Here is a 19,800-nt window from a genome sequence, read left to right as displayed (position 1 = left end):
TCTCTCTTTCTTTCTTTCTTTACCCTTCCTTCCTTTCTTCCTTCCTTCCTCCCTCCCTCCATCCCTCTATTTCCTTCCTTCCTTCCTTCCTTCCTTTCCTTCCTTCCTTCCTTCCTTCCTTCCTTCCTTCTTTCTTTCTTTCTTCCTTTCTTTCTTTCTTTTTTTCTTTCTTTCTCTCCCCCTTCCGCTTCCCCTTCCTCTTCTTCTTTCCCTTTCCCTTTCCCTTTCCTTCCCTTCCATCCCCTTCTCTTTCCTTTTTGGTTTTGCTCTGTTGCTCAAACTAGAATGCAGTAGCACAATCATGGCTGTCTGCAGCTTCGACCTCCTGAGTTCAAATTGTCTTCCATGCTCAGCCTCCTGAGGACCTGGGACCACAGGCATGCATGACTACACCAAACTATTTTAGTATTTTTTGTAGAGATGAGGTTTCACTATGTTGCCCAGGCTGGTCTCAAACTTCTGGGCTCAAGTGATCATCCCGCCTTAGCCTCCCAAAGTACTGGGATTATAGGCATGAGCTGCCATGCTCAGCCTGGAAACTTTCTTGAATCTCAGTTTTTGCTGTGGAAAATTGCCTGCTTCATGGGGTTTAGGTGATAATGGGTGAAAAGCAATATAAAGAGGACAAGGCTCAATTCCAGCTAAGTCTCCCACCTTCTATGGAATCCACAGCTTGCCATAGGATACACAAATAGCTATGAGCCCAATTCTTTTAATATGTTACCTCTTACCAGTGTTAAATAAAGCAGAACTTAGCTGACAAGACACTGGAATAATGTGTAAAGCATGGAAAATGTCATGTAATCAAGAAGAAAGAACCTCTATGATTTTTCATTAACTACTTGAGTGAAAAATGATGAAGAGGAAATAGGATCATCTTTTAGTGTATTTTCTACTACACCATATTGAATCTATACAACATTATTTCAATAAAGTGGGATGCATTTAATTCCATCTGATGTTTTCTTTTTATAAAATCATCTTAAAGAGAAAAGTGCAATTATGAAAGAAGCTCTTTGAAGAGTTTGAAACAATCAAGATGAATGGTTTTTCAGGGTAGAGCTTATAAATTTCCTGCACTCAAGAATTCGTAGCTGAAAGGTGCTTCCTAAGGCTGGGTCTTAGGGGAGTCACAACTAACCCAGTATTTCTGTTGACTTTGGAATTGTAGTCCAGATTTGGGCACATATGAGTGTGAGAAAACTGAACCATGCTAGCATCTGCTGCATTTAGCTATGAGCTGTTCACTTGTGTTCTCTGCTAATTGATTTCCTTTTATTCAGTTGATAAGGAGAAGCAATCAATTATATCAGGCTAGATGTGTTATATCTCAGCAGAAACAGTGATTTATGGTAACAGCATGCAGGCCTCTCTCTTCATTTTTAAAATTTCTTATCCAGGAATCAAGTTTAAGCATTAGTGTATGCTATTGCCAATATGGCAACAAGAAATTTCTAAATAGGTCAAGAAAGCATCTTGACAATTATATATGCAGCAACAACAACAAAAAAAACTAAAAGAACTCACCTTGAGGACCGGTTACAGGAAAAAACAAAACAAAAAAGAAACCTAGCATGTCCACAAATAACTTAGATTATCCATCAGACATATCCATGGGAAATAAGAGTGTCGGCGCTGTAGTCAACGTTTGTATTTGGCCCTTAGCAGGGAGCTCTCTCCTTTCTTACCATATGCAAAGCAAATTCCAATTCTGTGGATTTTCCCATCCCTGCTAGCCATGTGTCACTCTTTATTACTGTCACTTTAGCACAGAGTTTCCAAGAAAGAGACATGTGGAATAGCCTCATGTTGAATTCTAAATCCTACTGATGGACATCAAATAGCCTCCTGACCACATTAGCATATTCTAAGTCAAGTTCTCCATGAATGTTCCTTAGCAGAATGAAGACAAATAAATATGGGTCACTTTCTTCCTGACTCCAGAGAGAGACAAGGACACAAATGGATAAATTTCTTTGGGAATGGCACCGCTATAACCTCAGAATCACTATTTCATGGCCAGGTACAGTGGTTCATGCTTGTAATCCCAGCACTTTGGGAGGCCTAGGCAAGAGGATCACATGAGGCCAGGAGTTCCAGATCAGCCTGGGCACATAGCAGGACCCTTTCTCTACAAGAATAAAAATAAAAAATTAGGCAGGGATGGTGGCCTGTGCCTGTAGTTCCAGCTACTTGGGAGGCTGAGGTGGGAAGACTGCTGGAGCCTGGGAGATTTCACCACTGCACTCCAGCCTGGGTGATGGAGTAAGATTGTCATAAATAAATAAATAAACAAACAAACAAACTCACCATTTTACGAATTTGCTCTTGAGCAGGTAAGGGAAGGGGGGAGTTAAGTATTTGCTATTTCTTATCTTTATTATCATTATTATTATTCCTTAGGTTTAATAGCATACAGGCCCTGCCAGAAACCTCCTTTGCAGGGCTGACCAAGTTGGAGTTACTTATGATTCACGGCAATGAGATCCCAAGCATCCCCAATGGAGCTTTAAGAGACCTCAGCTCTCTTCAGGTAAACCCGCGGCATTTATAAGTGTCACTAAGTGCATCCTCTAAGACCAGTAATAAAGAATGGGAACTATGTCATTCTCTTTAATGATCGATAAAGCAGCTTTTTTTTTTTTTTTTTTACATGAAAGACAAGCTTCATGTCATTACTCCCCAGCCCTTTGGTTTCTGTTTGGGGTTGCGGCTTTTTAAACTATAAACAGGATCCTTTTGTTTTGTTTGTTTTCCCCTGTCCTTGTAGGTTTTCAAGCTCAGCTACAACAAGCTGAGAGTGATCACAGGACAGACCCTCCAGGGTCTCTCTAACTTAATGAGGCTGCACATTGACCACAACAAGATCGAGTTTATCCACCCACAGGCTTTCAACGGCTTAACGTCCCTGAGGCTACTCCATTTGGAAGGAAATCTGCTCCACCAGCTGCACCCCAGCACCTTCTCCACGTTCACATTTCTGGATGATTTCAGACTCTCCACCATAAGGCACCTCTACTTAGCGGAGAACATGATTAGAACTCTTCCTGCCAGCATGCTTCAGAACATGCCGCTTCTGGAGAATCTTTACTTGCAGGGAAATCCGTGGACCTGTGATTGTGAGATGAGATGGTTTTTGGAATGGGATGCAAAATCCAGAGGTAAGAAGAGAGAAGAAACCATTTCTAGTTGCACACTCTTATCTTTTTGGAGATGGTCCATTCTTGAAGGAAGGTTCTTATGTTGACTTATTCATCTTGCCTTGGGCGAAATCTGAGCATCTAATCAGTAAGACAGGAACTCACACTTTAAACATTAGCCACTTAAATGTTAAGACACCTCCGTTCCCCAGAGCCAATGCAGTTATCCCTTAGTTAAATGTTGTGCTAACATAATCAGTTACATATGGTTGATGTGGGTTGTCATGGAATGGGTATCTGGAGGATCATGCCAGCCTTGGACTGCAGCTTAATGTGGGAAACTGGGACTGAGAAGGGACTCTGAATGCATGCTCCATGAGGAAGTCACAAAGAATGCCTGGCAAAGAGCAGGCTGGTGGGAGCAGGGGCTACAAGGTCATTGTTTTATGGACAAGGAAGCAATGCGCAGTATTGATCCAGAGAGCTATGACAACAGCCAGGACTTATGCATAGGAGTTGCAACAAAGTAGGTCGTAGTTCCTTCCTTCCTTCCTTCCCTCCTTCTGTCCATCCCTCCTCCTTCCTTCCTTGTTTCCTTTCTTCCTTCCCTCCCTCCCTCTTTCCTTCCTTCCTTTCTTCCTTCCCTCCTTCCTTTTCTCTCCTTCTTTTATTCCTTCCCTCTCCCCTCCCTTCCTTCCTTCTCTCCTTCCTTCTTGCCTGTTCTCCCTTCCTCCTTCCCTCCCTCCTTCTTTCCTTCCTTCCTTCTTTCCTTCCTTCTTTCCTTCCCTGACTCCTTCCTTCCTTCTCTCCTTCCTTCCTTTCTTCCTTCCATCTCTCCTTTTCTTCCTCCATTCTTTCCCCCTCTCTCCTTCCCTTCCCCCTGCTTCTTTCCTCCTTCCTTTCTCCTGCTTTTCTAAGTCCTACCTTGCAACCTATCCGCATCCCCAGATTGCAGTGTGTTCACCATATCCTGAATCTATTTCCTCAACTCCATTCTCACAGCCACTGGCCTAGATCAAGTTCCTTTCCTTCTCTCTCTGGTGGGAAAGCGGAGCATTCTAAACAAGCATCCCCACGACCTTGCCAGCCCTGTTTCCCATCCACTCTCTACAAAGCAGTGAGAACAGTTTTGCAGAATGTGCATCCAGCTAGGCCACACCTCTGTGTAACTGATTTCCACTGCTTTTAGGATAAGATGCACATTTGCACTTTCCCTCCAAGAAGTCTCCACACAATGGTCGCTCAATGTGTCCCCACCATTGTCTAGCATTGTGGCCTCATTTTTCTTCTTATTCACCTATTTCTAGCCACATGGCCTTCCTTTCTGTTTCTTGCAGCTTCTAAACTTATTTCTATCTCAATATCATTGGATTTGCTCAGTTGCCTACTTGCAGATCTTTACTGCTAGATGTTCAAAGGGCTTGATTTTTCTCAGCTTTTAGAACTTCATTCCAAGAGGTCATCAAGCAATGGATGTGGGAAAGACAGAGGTACACCCACGTGTGAATGGTCTTAACCAGAAAAGACACACACCTCCTCCACTCATGTTTCATTGGTGGGAACCTGTCCTCACACCACAGTGGATGCAAGGGGCCAGAAAATGCATTTGGATGGCTATTTTGTAGCAGCAACACTACATTATGGATGTGGACCTATAAAGCTTTGCTGGGCAAAGAACCATCTTTGCTACTGTCTGAAGATAAACATGCATGTCTTTGTCTGTGCATGCCTATGCATGTATGTGTCTCTGCACATGTGTGTACATCTGCATATGCATAGATTTGCATGCATGTGAAAGGAAAACCAAGACTTTAAAGTATTAAAGTTAGTTTTATGTAGTGATCCTTTCTGAAGATTGCAATCCCAGAATCTTTCAGAAAGTTTCTATTAGACTGTTCCATAGCAGTGTTTCAGCCCACAGCTTTTACACAGGTGGTGGAGCTTCTGCAGGTGCTCAGAAGTCACATCAAATGTGGTCAGAATTCACATCAGATGTGCTCAGAGGTTACATTAGAGCTGATTCTCATCAAAGTTTGGGTGCCAGGGGACATCTGCTTACAGGTTACAGAGGCATAGTCATTAATCCTGCCAGACATTATCTTATGTGCAGAAAGAGGCAGGGGCTAGGAGCATTGAACTCATGTTTTCTAAAAGTGCAGTGATTCAGGCAAGTGACATGCGGGCCTGTGCTCCATCCTGCTCATCATCTTCAGGGCATTCATTTACAGGCTGTGCTCATTCCCTGAACCCTGAAACTGAGCTGGCCAAGGGATTTTGTGAAATGCTGCTGATGTTTGCTGGTTTGTCTCACAGCATGTATGTGTGTGGGTATGAGTGTGAGTGTGTGTATGTGTGTTGGGGGGAGATGTGCAAAACAATCCTATTTGCATGTTGAAGTGTTTCCTTTGAATGTCACACAGAAAACTGGTCAGGAGGGCAAAAGGAAAGACAGCAATGTCAGTTAGGAGGTTTACAATTGTCCAAGTCATAGATGAAACAGTATGACTGGCTTTTTCCCAATGGGAATGGTCAGAAGTGGTTGAGGACTTTCAAGAAAAACTCCTAGTCTTCCAGTTTCCCAAGCTGAGAGAGTATGCCATCACTTACTGAGATAGAACAGGCACGAGACTCTACATTTAGGTCAGGGAGAGAATATAAGTTTGTTTCGTAGATGTCAGTTCGAGGAACCTTCATGCTATCTAAAAAGACATATAAAGAGGCAATAGGGTGTGGAACTCAGAGAATGTGTTTGGACTAGAGAAGCTCATAAGATAGTCATCACTGGCAGGTGGATGGTAATTGGAACCACACATGTGGGAGAGACCATTGATGCTGAAGCAGACCAGGAAAGAAACGGGCTTAGGACCAAGTCAAGGAGGACCCAGTCAGCAAAGATTCAGGCAGAGGAGGAAGAGCAAGCAGTGACTGAGATCAAGTTGTGGCCAGAAATGATGGAGAAAATTCCAGAGGATTTCATATCCGGGAGACTAAGAGGACAATGTGAACTCAAAAGCAAACCCTCTGCGAAATGTTTACTATAGAGAGTTATAAATATAGATATAGTTACCTAGATACATACATATTGATTATATATACATTATATATTATAAATTTATACATATAGAGTTATAAATGCAGATATAGTTACCTATATACATACATATTGATTAAATATAAATTATATATTATAAATTTATAAATATAGTTATAAATATATAGTTACCTAGATACATACATATTGATTATATATAATACATTATAAATGTTTAAATAATAGCTATAAATACAGATATAGTTACCTACATACATACATATTGATTATATGTAAATTATATGTTATAAATTTATAAATATAGAGTTATAAATATAGATACAGTTACCTAGATACATACATATTGACTATATATAAATTATATATTATAAATTTATAGTTATAAATATAGATATAGTTACATAGATACATACATATGATTATATATTTATATAAAATATATAAATTATATATTTTAAATTTATAAATGATTTATAATATAAATATGTTGATTATATATTTATATATAAATAAAAATGTATATCTATAAATTTGTATATTGTTATATCACGATTTTTAAAAGTAAATATGATGTGATACATGCCAAAGATTCTTCCTTTTACCTGAAAATGCTTTCATGGGTTTATATATTTATATCCATATATATTTATATATCATCTATATATATTTAGATATATACACACATTGATTACATGTCTACATATCTACATATTTATATATATTTATTGATATATCAATATGTTTATATATCATGATAGATATATATCTATATATTACATAAACATATATTAAGTTAGATATATATTTGTATATATTGAGATGATATATATCAAGATTTTTTGTATATATGTATGTTTATATATATCAAGATGAAAAAATAATAAAAAGTAGACATGATGTGATACATGCAAAGATTCACCCTTTTACCTAGAAATGTTTCCCCAATTTGCAGTTATTTATACAGATTCTTCTAAACTTTCACAGAAAGTACATTGTATAACATATGTGAGTGAAACTGTTTTCTTTAACTTAGAATGTTTTTAAAATACCTGTTAGTAAGCATTTTAAGGTATTTTAAAGTAAAAATTATTATTACTGGTTAAGCAGTTATAAAGCACCCATTAGTTACCACACAGTGTGCTAAAACTGTGGTTTGACATAAAGCCTCAAAGGCAACTCATGTATAGGATTCCTTGTTCATGGGATTACAGCTGAGTGATAAAGATGCAAACATAGGCTTTATCCTCTGGCCATGTGCAAGGCGTGTCATTTTTTGGCTCCTTACCCTATTGTCTATTTGCTTATTTGTTTTAGGAATTCTGAAGTGTAAAAAGGACAAAGCTTACGAAGGCGGTCAGTTGTGTGCAATGTGCTTCAGTCCAAAGAAGTTGTACAAACATGAGATTCACAAGCTGAAGGACATGACTTGTCTGAAGCCTTCCATAGAGTCTCCTCTGAGACAGAACAGGAGCAGCAGTATTGAGGAGGAGCAAGAACAAGAAGAGGATGGTGACAGCCAGCTCATCCTGGAGAAATTCCAACTCCCCCAGTGGAACGTCTCTTTGAACATGTCTGACGAGCATGGGAACATGGTGAACTTGGTCTGTGACATCAAGAAACCAATGGATGTGTACAAAATTCACTTGAACCAAATGGATCCTCCAGATATTGACATAAATGCAACAGTTGCCTTGGACTTTGAGTGTCCAATGACCCGGGAAAACTATGAAAAGCTATGGAAATTGATAGCATACTACAGTGAAGTTCCCGTGAAGCTACACAGAGAGCTCATGCTCAGCAAAGACCCCAGAGTCAGCTACCAGTACAGGCAGAATGCTGATGAGGAAGCTCTTTACTACACAGGCGTGAGAGCCCAGATTCTTGCAGAACCAGAATGGGTCATGCAGCCATCCATAGATATCCAGCTGAACCGACGTCAGAGTACGGCCAAGAAGGTGCTACTTTCCTACTACACCCAGTATTCTCAAACAATATCCCCCAAAGATACAAGGCAGGCTCGGGGCAGAAGCTGGGTAATGATTGAGTCTAGTGGAGCTGTGCAAAGAGATCAGACTGTCCTGGAAGGGGGTCCATGCCAGTTGAGCTGCAATGTGAAAGCTTCTGAGAGTCCGTCTATCTTCTGGGTGCTTCCAGATGGCTCCCTCCTGAAAGCGCCCATGGATGACCCAGACAGCAAGTTCTCCATTTTCAGCAGTGGCTGGCTAAGGATCAAGTCCATGGAGCCATCTGACTCGGGCTTGTACCAGTGCATTGCTCAAGTGAGGGATGAAATGGACCGCATGGTATATAGGGTACTTGTGCAGTCTCCCTCCACTCAGCCAGCCAAGAAAGACACAGTGACAATTGGCAAGAACCCAGGAGAGCCGGTGATGTTGCCTTGCAATGCTTTAGCAATACCCGAAGCCCACCTTAGCTGGATTCTTCCAAACAGAAGGATAATTAACGATTTCACTAACACATCACATGTATACATGCTGCCAAATGGAACTCTTTCCATCCCAAAGGTCCAAGTCAGCGATAGTGGTTACTACAGATGTGTGGCTGTCAACCAGCAAGGGGCAGACCATTTTACCGTGGGAATCACAGTGACCAAGAAAGGGTCTGGCTCGCCATCCAAAAGAGGCCGACGCCCAGGTGCAAAGGCTCTTTCCAGAGTGAGAGAAGACATCGTGGAGGATGAAGGGGGCTCAGGCATGGGAGATGAAGAGAACACTTCAAGGAGACTTCTGCATCCAAAGGACCAAGAGGTGTTCCCCAAAACAAAGGATGATGCCATCAATGGAGATAAGAAAGCCAAGAAAGGGAGAAGAAAGCTGAAACTCTGGAAGCATTCAGAAAAAGAACCAGAGACCAATGTTGCAGAAGGTCGCAGAGTGTTTGAATCCAGACGAAGGATAAACATGGCAAACAAACAGATTAATCCAGAGCACTGGGCTGACATTTTAGCTAAAGTCCGTGGGAAAAATCTCCCTAAGGGCACAGAAGTACCCCCAGTGATTAAAACCACAAGTCTTCCATCCTTGAGTCTAGAAATCACACCACCTTTGCCTGCTGTTTCTCCCCCGTCAGCATCTCCTGTGCAGACAGCGACCAGTGCTGAAGAATCCTCAGCAGATGTACCTCTACTTGGTGAAGAAAAGCACGTTTTGAGTACCATTTCCTCAGCCAGCATGGGACTAGAACACAACCACAATGGAGTTATTCTTGTTGAACCTGAAGTAACAAGCACACCTCTGGAAGAAGTTGTTTATGAGTTTTCCGAGAAGACTGAGGAGATAACTTCCACTGAAGGCGACCTGAAGTGGACTGCAGCCCCTACACTTATATCTGAGCCTTATGAACCATCTCCTACTCTGCACACCTTAGACACAGTCTATGAAGAGCCCACCCATGAAGAGACGGCAACAGAGGGTTGGTCTGCAGCAGATGTTGGATCCTCACCAGAGCCCACATCCAGTGAGTATGAGCCTCCATTGGATGCTGTCTCCTTGGCTGAGTCTGAGCCTGCACAATACTTTGACCCAGATTTGGAGACTAATTCACAAACACATGAGGATAACATGAAAGAATACACCTTTGCACACATTACTCCAATCCCCACTACCTGGGTTAATGACTCTAGTACATCAAAGTCATTTGAGGATTCTACTATAGGTGAACAAGGTGTCCCAGGCAAATCACATTTACAAGGACCGACAGAGAACATCCAGCTTGTGAAAAGTAGTTTAAGCACTCAAGACACCTTACTGATTAAAACAGGTATGAAAGAGAAGTCTCAGACACTACAGGGAGGAGATATGCTAGCGGGAGACCCCACACACTCCAGAAGTTCTGAGAGTGAAGGCCAACAGAGCAAATCCATCACTTTGCCTGACTCCACACTGGGTATAATGAGCAGTGTGTCTCCAGTTAAGAAGCCTGCAGAAACCACAGTTGGCACCCTGCTAGACAAAGACACCACAACAGCAACAACTCCAAGGCAAAAAGTTGCTTCGTCATCCGCCATGACCACTCACCCTCCTCGAAGGAGACCCAATGGGAGAAAGAGATTACGCCCCCACAAATTCCGCCACCGACACAAGCAAACCCCACCCACAACTTTTGCCCCATCAGAGACTTTTTCTACTCAACCAACTCAAGCACTTGAAATTAAGATTTCAAATCAAGTGGAGAGTTCTCCGGTTCCTACAGCTTGGGTGGATAACACAGTTAATACCCCCAAACAGTTGGAAATGGAGAAGAATGCAGAACCCATATCCAAGGGAACGCCACGGAGAAAACACGGGAAGAGGCCAAACAAACATCGATATACCCCTTCTACAGTGAGCTCAAGAGCTTCCGGATCTAAGCCCAGTCCTTCTCCAGAAAATAAACATAGAAACATTGCTACTCCCAGTTCAGAAACTATACTTTTGCCTACAACTGTTTCTCTGAAAACTGAGGGCCCTTATGATTCCTTAGATTACATGACAACCACCAGAAAAATATATTCATCTTACCATAAAATCCAAGAGACACTTCCAGTCACATATAAACCCACAACAGATGGAAAAGAAATTAAGGATGATGATGCCACAAATGTCGACAAACATAAAAGTGACACTTTAGTCACTGGTGACTCAATTACTAATGTCATACCAACTTCTTGCTCCTTGGTCTCCACTACGGGAGAATTTAAGGAAGAATCCTCTCCTGTAGGCTTTCCAGGAACTCCAACCTGGAATCCCTCAAGGACAGCCCAGCCTGGGAGGCTACAGACAGACATACCTGTTACTACTTCTGGGGAAAACCTTACAGACCCTCCCCTTCTTAAAGAGCTCGAGGATGTGGATTTTACTTCTGAGTTTTCATCCTCTGTGACAGTCTCCACACCATTTCAACAGGAAGAAGTTGGTTCTTCCACAACTCTCTCAAGCATAAAAGTGCAGGTGTCTTCAAGTCAGGCAGAAACCACCACTCTTGATCAAGATCATCATGAAACCACTGTAGCTATTCTACTCTCTGAAACTAGACCACAGAATCACACCCCTACTGCCACCCAGATGAAGGAGCTAGCATCCTCGTCCCCACGCACGATTCTCATGTCTTTGGGAGAAACCACCACCACTAAGCCAGAACTTCTCAGTCCAAGAACATCTCAAACATCTAGAGATTCCAAGGAAAATGTTTTCTTGAATTATGTGAGGAATCCAGAAACCAAAGCAGCCCCAGTGAACAATGAAGGGACACAGCATATGTCAGGGCCAAATGAATTATCAACACCCTCTTCCGACCAGGATGCATTTAACTTGTCTATAAAGCTGGAATTGGAGAAGCAAGTATTTGATAATAGGAGTCTACCACATGGCCCAGATGGCCACCACCAGGATGGAAGAGTTCATGCTTCTCACCAACTAACCAGAGTCCCTGCCAAACCCAAACTGTTCCTACCAACAGGAGCAGTGAGGCTGCCTGAAATGTCCACACAAAGTGCTTCCAGATACTTTGTAACTTTCCAGCCACCTCATCACTGGACCAACAAACCAGAAATAACTACATATCCTTCTAGGTCTTTACCAGAGAACAAGCAGTTTACAACTCCAAGATTATCAAGTACAACAACTCCTCTCCCATTGCACATGTCCAAACCCAGCATTCCTAGTAAGTTTGCTGACCGAAGAACTGACCAATTCAATGGCTACTCCAAAGTGTTTGGAAATAACAACATCCCTGAGGCAAGAAACCCAGTTGGAAAGCCTCCCAGTCCAAGAATTCCTCATTATTCCAATGGAAGATTCCCTTTCTTTACCAACAGGACTCTTTCTTTTCCACAGCTGGGAGTCACCCTGAGACCCCAGATCCCCACTTCTCCTGCCCCAGTAATGAGAGAGAGAAAAGTTAATCCAGGTTCCTACAACAGGATACATTCCCATAGCACCTTCCATCTGGACTTTGGCCCTCCAGCACCTCTGTTGTTGCACACTCCGCGGACCACGGGGTCACCCTCAACTAACTTACATAATACCCCTCTGGTCTCCTCCACCCAGAGTTCTGTCTCCTTTGTAACATCTTCTGTCCAGTCCTCAGGAAGCTTCCACCAGAGCAGCTCAAAGTTCTTTGCAGGAGGACCACCTGCATCCAAATTCTGGTCTCTTGGGGAAAAGCCCCAGATCCTCACCAAGTCCCCACAGACTGTGTCCATCACTGCCAAGACAGATGCTGTGTTCCCCTGTGAGACAACAGGAAAACCAAAGCCTTTCGTTACTTGGACAAAGGTTTCCACAGGTAAGATGTTTAAGCATCTACTTTTTTTTTTTTTTTTGGTCAATTTTTATTTTATTGGCTAGCAATATAATACATTAAAACAGCATGTGTTGAACAACATAAGCACATTAGGAGAAATTTTTATAACACATTTGGGGAATTGTTTTTACTTGAATAAGCGTTTATTGTTATTTTTATAATTTCAGCTTTTGTTTTAGATGCAGGGGGAGCATGTGCAGGTTTGTCGCATGGGTAGATTGCATGATGCTGAGGTTTGGGGCACAAATGATCCCATTACCCAGGTAGCTAGCACAGCACCCGATAGGTGGATTTTTCAGCTCTTGCCACCCCTCCTTCTCCTCTCTAGTAGTCCCAAGTATCCATTTTTCCTATCTTTATGTCCATGTGTACCCAATCTACACTTTAACCAGAGTGTAGGAGAAAGTTACCGGAGTCTTACTTTAAGCACAACCAGAAACTCAGAAAATAATGAATTGTTAGGATGACAGGAGTCATCTGAAAACTTAGATCTAAGCATGTTTTTCTTCAGGGACAGGAAGTGAGGAACTAGAATGAAAGTGAGATTTTAATGGAGCCATGGAAACATCTAATAGGTCCTTTGGATAGAGGTTTGAAATATTCCATAAGAAAGCCTCTCAATTTTTTCAGTTGACTCCAGTACAAATGCCTTCAACCACCATGTGAGGGCAGAGTGGATGTGAGATGTGGTCTGTAAATCCCCCTTGCCCTTTTATCAGTTTGCAAAGGTAAACCCAGCTTAGTCAGAGATCAGGTTATAGTCTTACAAGTGCTATTCAGGTGCTTCTTTGATTTGGACCTAGACCTATGGTTGTGTTAGTCTGCTTGGGCTGCCATGACAAAGTACCACAAACTGGGCAGCTTAAGTAACAGATAGTTATTTTCTCACAATTTCAGATGTTGGAAGTCCAACATCAAGGTGTTGGCAAGATTGGTTCCTTCCGAAGCCTCTCTCCTTGGCACGTAGATGCCGTCTTCTTCCTACGTCATACATGGTCAAACTTGTTTGTCTGGGTCCTAATCTCTTATAAAGATACCAGTCCTATTAGATTAGAGCCCATCCTACTGACCTTGTGTAACCTTAATCACCTTGTTAAAGACCCTATCTCCAAATGCAGTCACATTCTGAGTTCCTGGGGGTTAGCACTTAAATGTATAAATTTGGGGGGACACATTTCAGCCCACAAAAAATGGTTTATAGTTGGAATCTGAGACAGACATTCAAACAGCAGCCAGCTTCCTAAATTGATCATCTGCTTTCTCCAAATGGCAGAACAATTTCTAGGTTACAGAAGAAAATAAAACTACAGAATCACAGCCTGGACAAAAGACCATACTTTTTCTCCTTTCTCTTTCCTTCTCTCTCAACACAAATGTATCTTCAGCTCTGGATTCTGATCAGAGGAGTGTGTGTGTGTGTGTGTGTGTGTGTGTGTGTGTGTGGCCTTCATTTGGATAATACAAAATGATTTATGCTGCTAGCACTTAGCTGTACTTTCTTTGTACTGCTTTATCTCCCAAATGTTGGAAGTATTCCAGAGGTTCACAGAGATTCTGAGCCTAGGGCAATTGTTTACTTCTTTGATAACCTTAGCACTTGAAGTCATAGGTTTTCATAATTTCATAATTAATTTTGCTGGAAGTGGGAAATGGGGGACACCATGGGTTATTTATTCCAAAAGGGTTATGTCCTTGAAGGAACCCATTCTCCTTCTGGGAATACCATTTGTATAAATCCTTAGGGTCCTTCACACCCTATGCCATTTCAGAGCATCTTTGAATTTTGCCCCTGCACCAGAAATTCATGCACATTTTTCTGCTACACTTCCTGGAATCAGCTCTCAATGCTGGCTGCTCATTTATTAGCTAGCTCTTGTTTTTAGACAAGAGCTATTTCTCTCAATACATGGCCAAATGAGATTTGTTCACATCCAAAAGTGTTGTAGTTGCATGTTGTGGAACTACATGGCATGACTTTATCATGCCTTTGTTTTCAGATAAACTAAGCTCTTTTATTGAGTCATCAGAGAGAAATGGAAGGCACCTTATAATTGCCCCAGGAAGTGTAACAATAATTGGCAGGAGGTTTCGGTGGTCCTTCCCTTGCACTGCAAACCAAATGAAAGACAGGCACTCTTGTACCTCTGTATCATAAAATGCTTCAGTGGGGAGGTGGGACACCATGAGTGAGAGTCAGCAGGTAGGTGTCCATGACCATGCCCATGGTCACCTATCATTTGGGAGGGCTCAGCTACAAAGTTGGTGGCATCTTGGCTGCATTGCCGGAAAAGTAGGGAGATTATATCAGCACCAAGAAATACTTGCTCTCCAAGACCTGGTGGGCTGTGCAGACTCACTGGGCTGCTGCTGATCCTGGTTTTGGAGGGGACAGCTGTGGTCTTGGCTGCTTCTGTAAACACACGAGAGCAGTGGCCTTTTTTCAATGTCTGTTCTGTGTTGGAATAATCTATCCACTATGAAGTTATTTTCATAGTGACAGCAAGTAATTTTGCAGGTGGGTGAACATCAGATGCTTTGTCAGAGAGTATGAGTTCCCCTTGAGGATGGAAATGATGGCAAGCTTGCAGGATTTGAAAGCTTTAACCTAAGGGTGAACTCCCATATTAGAGAAAGTTATTAGCAAAAGAGTCTGAGGCACTGGTTAGAATGAAATGAATGGTGCACAGGAAAAGTCCAGACCCAGGAAGATCCAGTAATATGGAAGAAGAATGGAAGTTCTAAAATTCAGGGCTGTCTTGGGCTTCCCTGTTTAGAAATGTAGGTTTATTATTACATTTCATCATTAACAAAAGTCCATGAGATCTGTGGAAGATAAAGGAGGAGCTTTATTTTCTTTTTAAAGAAAACTCTTTAGATTGGGTGGACATAACCTTCAGTGTGAGTAAAAAAATGTGCTATCTGAAGAACAAAGGAAGTAGAGACAGTTCCTATACTGGTTCCCAATCAAGTCCATTTACACAAATTAGGAATTCAAGTTTGTTTAGTTCTGATTGGTCCAAATATTTGAGCCCTGATTGGGTGATTGCCAAGCCCCAAACTGGAAGTCTCTGGCAAGTTGTTTGGCAAGAGATACTGCTCTAAGGACAAACAGCATTTGACTGCTGTTCTGTCACCCTGCCATGGTTGCCTGGTTCTGTCTTATAAATTTGGGCATCTCTCTCAGTCACAGGGGATTCATGTTATGAGAGTTTGAGGTCTCATTTACAGTTTCATTGTATGCCTGTATGATTAGGCCAACAGATCAGGAGATGACTGCCATTAAAAAGATAGTTTGTTACTCAGGTACCAGGACAGAGCACATCACATCATGCAAGGCCACAGAGGAAAGCACCAGGTTTGGTTAGGAAGCAGAGTAATAGGGAGAAAGTGTGGTCAAGCACCTTTTTTTTTGCGGTTTCTATGGGAAGAAACAGGCGAGGCTTAGAATTGAATATTTTGAAAAATGTCAGCAGGCTCTGCAGCACATGGGGCTGTCACTAGTTTGTGTGGTACCTGACCCTGGGATAGTTAAGGCTAGAAGATAGTTACCTGGAATCAGACAGCCCAATAAAGGAGGTGGTTAGGGTGTGGTCTCTGGATTGATTGGTTTGCATATGGAAGGTGCACTCACAGGTGAGTGGTTTGCTATCTCTATTAATTATCTAGCTTTGGGAGGGTCAGCAGTTTGGTAGTTTCCCTGGGGTCAGCAAAACCCCAGATGCCAGAGCATCAGAAACACACAATTAATACAGAGCCTGATGATTGCAGAGTCTTAGGAGGTCAGACAGAGTGTGAAATGTGGAGAGCATAGAAAGTGGAGAGACATAAGGACCTATGTCCCATAATTCCTCCCACTGGTTAGAGTGGTGAGAGGTCAGATGTCACTGAGAAGCATGAATTCATGCTCAACTCAAGTGGAGAATGACCCCATCCTGACCCCATCAATCTAACCAATCTACCTTCTTTTCTTTTCTTCTCTCTTTTCTTCTTTTCTCTTATCTTACGTCTCTCTCTCTCTCTCTGTTTTGTTTTTTTTTTTTTTCTTAAATAGAGTTTCACTCTGTTGCCCAGACAGGAGTGCAGTAGCATGATCATAGCTCACTGCAGTCTCTATGTCCCAGGCTCAAGTGATCCTCCCACCTCAGCTTCCCAAGTAACTGGGACCAAAGGCACATGCCACCACACCCAGCTATGTTTTTTTTGTTGTTTTTTTTTTTTTTTTAGAAACAGAGTTTAGCTGTGTGACCTAGGATGGTCTAGAACTCCTGGGCTCGCTCAAGGCATCCTCCTGCCTTGGCCTCCTAAGGTGCTGGGAATAATTTACCTTTCTTGTGGACTCAAGGACCTCTCTGGGTAGGGGTGGCTGGCTACTGCAAGCCTGGGATGCCCATGCAGACAGCTAGCCCGAGGAGTTAAGGAGAACAGCAAAAGCATAAAGAAATAAGGGAGAGGCTGTGTCTCTAGTAATTGAGCTTGTGACATATCAGCTCACCTTGGAAGTGGCTGGGACTCATGTCTGCTTCCAGAATTCTCTATTAAACCCACATTTGCCCTCCTTTGCTGAAGATGGCCCTGTTTCTGGGACTAGTGTAAAAATGAAAAAGAGAAACAAAATATTATTTTTCTCTATCCTTTTTTAAAGAGCATACTTATTTCATATGTGTGTGATGACAACACAAAATCTACTCTGAACAATTTTCAAGTATAAGCTAAATTTTTATTAACTATAGTTGCCATGAGTATAATATCACTTAAGCATATTTTTCCTAACTGAACTTTCTATTTTTTAATTAACATCTTCCCCTTTCTCCCACCCCCAGGCCCTGGTAACCACCATTCCACTATCCATTTCTTCTTCTATGAGTTCAACTTTCTTACATTGCACATATAAGTGAGATCATGCAGTATTTATCTTTCTGTGCCTGGCTTATTTCACTTAACCTAATATCCTCCAGGTTCATTTATGTTGTGGCAAATGACAGAATTTCCTTTAAAAAAAAAAAAAAGACAGAATGGTATTTCATTATGCATATATACTGCATTTTCTTTTTGCATTCATTTATTGATAGACACTTAGCTGAATTCCATGTCTTGGCTATTGTGAATAGCTCTGTGATAAACACAGGAGTGCAGATGTCTCATCAACAAACTGACATCATTTCCTTTGGATAAATACCCAGTAGTGGGATTGCTAGACCATAGGCAGCTCTATTGTTAGTTTTATGAGGAACCCCCATGCTGTTTTCCATAGTGGTTGTACCAATTTACATTTTCATCAACATTGTATGGGGGTCCCCTTTTCTCCACATCTTCACCAGTGTCTGTTGTTTTTGGTCTTTTTGATAATAGTCATTCCAGCAGGCGTGAGGTGATATCTCGGTTACATTTCTTTAATTGTTAGGACCAAAACAGGCTGGGTGTGGTGGCTCACATCTGTAATCCCAGCACTCTGGGTAGCTAAGACAAGAGAATCAGTTGAGGCCAGAAGTTCAAGAGCAGCCTGGGCAAAACAGCAAGACGTCTCTACCAAAAAAAAAAAAAAATTAAATTATCCAGGAGTGGTGGCCTGCACCTGTAGTCCCAGCTATGTAGAAGCCCAAGTCCAGGAGGTTGAGCCTGCAGTGAGCTATGAGTGTACCACTGCACTCCCGCTTGGGAGACAGAGCAAGACCCTATCTCTAACAAATAAAATAAACATAAAAAAAACTTTTAAAAACACTAAAACATTCTACCTTCTACATTTGCTTTTGCTGTCTGAGTAACAAAGTAGAGAATTAGATTAATACTGCTCGTTTGAGCATTATCAAAAGGGCACAGTTTATGCCAAAGCTGACTGTGTTACTTTTCTCCAGGAGCTCTTATGACTCCGAATACCAGGATACAACGGTTTGAGGTTCTCAAGAACGGTACCTTAGTGATACGGCAGGTTCAAGTGCAAGATCGAGGCCAGTATATGTGCACCGCCAGCAATCTGCACGGCCTGGACCAGATGGTGGTCTTGCTCTCGGTCACCGTGCAGCAACCTCAAATCCTAGCCTCCCACTACCAGGACGTCACCGTCTACCTGGGAGACACCATAGCAATGGAGTGTCTGGCCAAAGGGACCCCAGTCCCCCAAATTTCCTGGATCTTCCCCGACAGGAAGGTGTGGGAAACTGTGTCCCCCGTGGAGAGCCGTATCACCCTGCACAAAAACCGAACCCTTTCCATCAAGGAGGCGTCCTTCTCAGACAGAGGCGTCTATAAGTGCGTGGCCAGCAATGCAGCCGGGGCGGACAACCTGGCCATCCGCCTGCATGTGGCGGCACTGCCCCCGGTTATCCACCAGGAGAAGCTGGAGAACATCTCGCTGCCCCCTGGGCTCAGCATTCACATTCACTGCACTGCCAAGGCTGCGCCCCTGCCCAGCGTGCGCTGGGTGCTCGGGGACGGTACCCAGATCCGCCCCTCGCAGTTCCTCCACGGGAACTTGTTCGTTTTCCCCAACGGGACTCTCTACATCCGCAACCTCGCGCCCAAGGACAGCGGGCGCTATGAGTGCGTGGCCGCCAACCTGGTGGGCTCCGCGCGCAGGACAGTGCAGCTGAACGTGCAGCGTGCAGCAGCCAACGCGCGCATCACGGGCACCTCTCCGCGGAGGACGGACGTCAGGTACGGAGGGACCCTCAAGCTGGACTGCAGCGCCTCGGGGGACCCCTGGCCGCGCATCCTTTGGAGGCTGCCCTCCAAGAGGATGATCGACGCGTCCTTCAGGTAGGCGGCTCTGCATGGCTTCCTGTAAATCGCTGGGCTGGTGGCCCCAACGAATATGAGTCCATTTTCAGGATGAATATGCACACACCCTGCTCCCTGCGTCCGATAAAATTAAATGAAATTAATTAGCAGGGCACGGTGGCTCACGCCTGTAATCCCAGCACTTTGGGAGGCCGAGGAGGGCGGATCACTTGCGGTCCGGAGTTCGAGACCAGCTTGGCCAACATGGTGAAACCATGTCTCTAACAAACATATAAAAATTTGCCTGGCGTGGTGGCGAGCATCTGTAGTCCCAGCTATTCGGGAGGCTGAGGCAGGAGAATTGCTTGAACCCCGAGGTGGAGATTACAGTGAGCCAAGATCACACCACAGCACTCCAGCCTGGACGACAGAGTGACACTGCATCTAAAAATAATAATAACAAAGAACTTAATTAATTGAGACAGGGTGTCACTCTGTCACCCAGGCTGGAGAGGAGTAGTGTGATCATACCTCACTGCAGCCTCAACCTCCTGGGCTGAAGCGATCCTCCAGCCTCAGCCTCGTGAGTAG

The 19,800-nt window shown here is 43.1% G+C and overlaps 1 protein-coding gene across 1 annotated transcript in view; it reads left to right on the top strand.

Annotated features, from left to right (window-relative positions):
- The window catches only part of LOC126947193 (matrix-remodeling-associated protein 5-like), a 44,107-nt gene that overhangs the window by 10,956 nt on the left and 13,351 nt on the right, over window positions 1-19,800 (top strand). The window contains exons 2-5 of the mRNA XM_050777920.1: window positions 2,404-2,533; window positions 2,771-3,161; window positions 7,507-12,477; window positions 18,348-19,248. Coding sequence (XP_050633877.1) covers window positions 2,404-2,533; window positions 2,771-3,161; window positions 7,507-12,477; window positions 18,348-19,248 — 6,393 coding nt within the window. The remainder of the gene's footprint in view (window positions 1-2,403; window positions 2,534-2,770; window positions 3,162-7,506; window positions 12,478-18,347; window positions 19,249-19,800) is intronic.

Source organism: Macaca thibetana, chromosome Y (genome assembly GCF_024542745.1).
Source record: "Macaca thibetana thibetana isolate TM-01 chromosome Y, ASM2454274v1, whole genome shotgun sequence".
Classification (NCBI taxonomy): domain Eukaryota; kingdom Metazoa; phylum Chordata; class Mammalia; order Primates; family Cercopithecidae; genus Macaca; species Macaca thibetana.
Note: the sequence above shows the minus strand (reverse complement) of the source record. Positions and strands in the feature narration are given on the sequence as shown.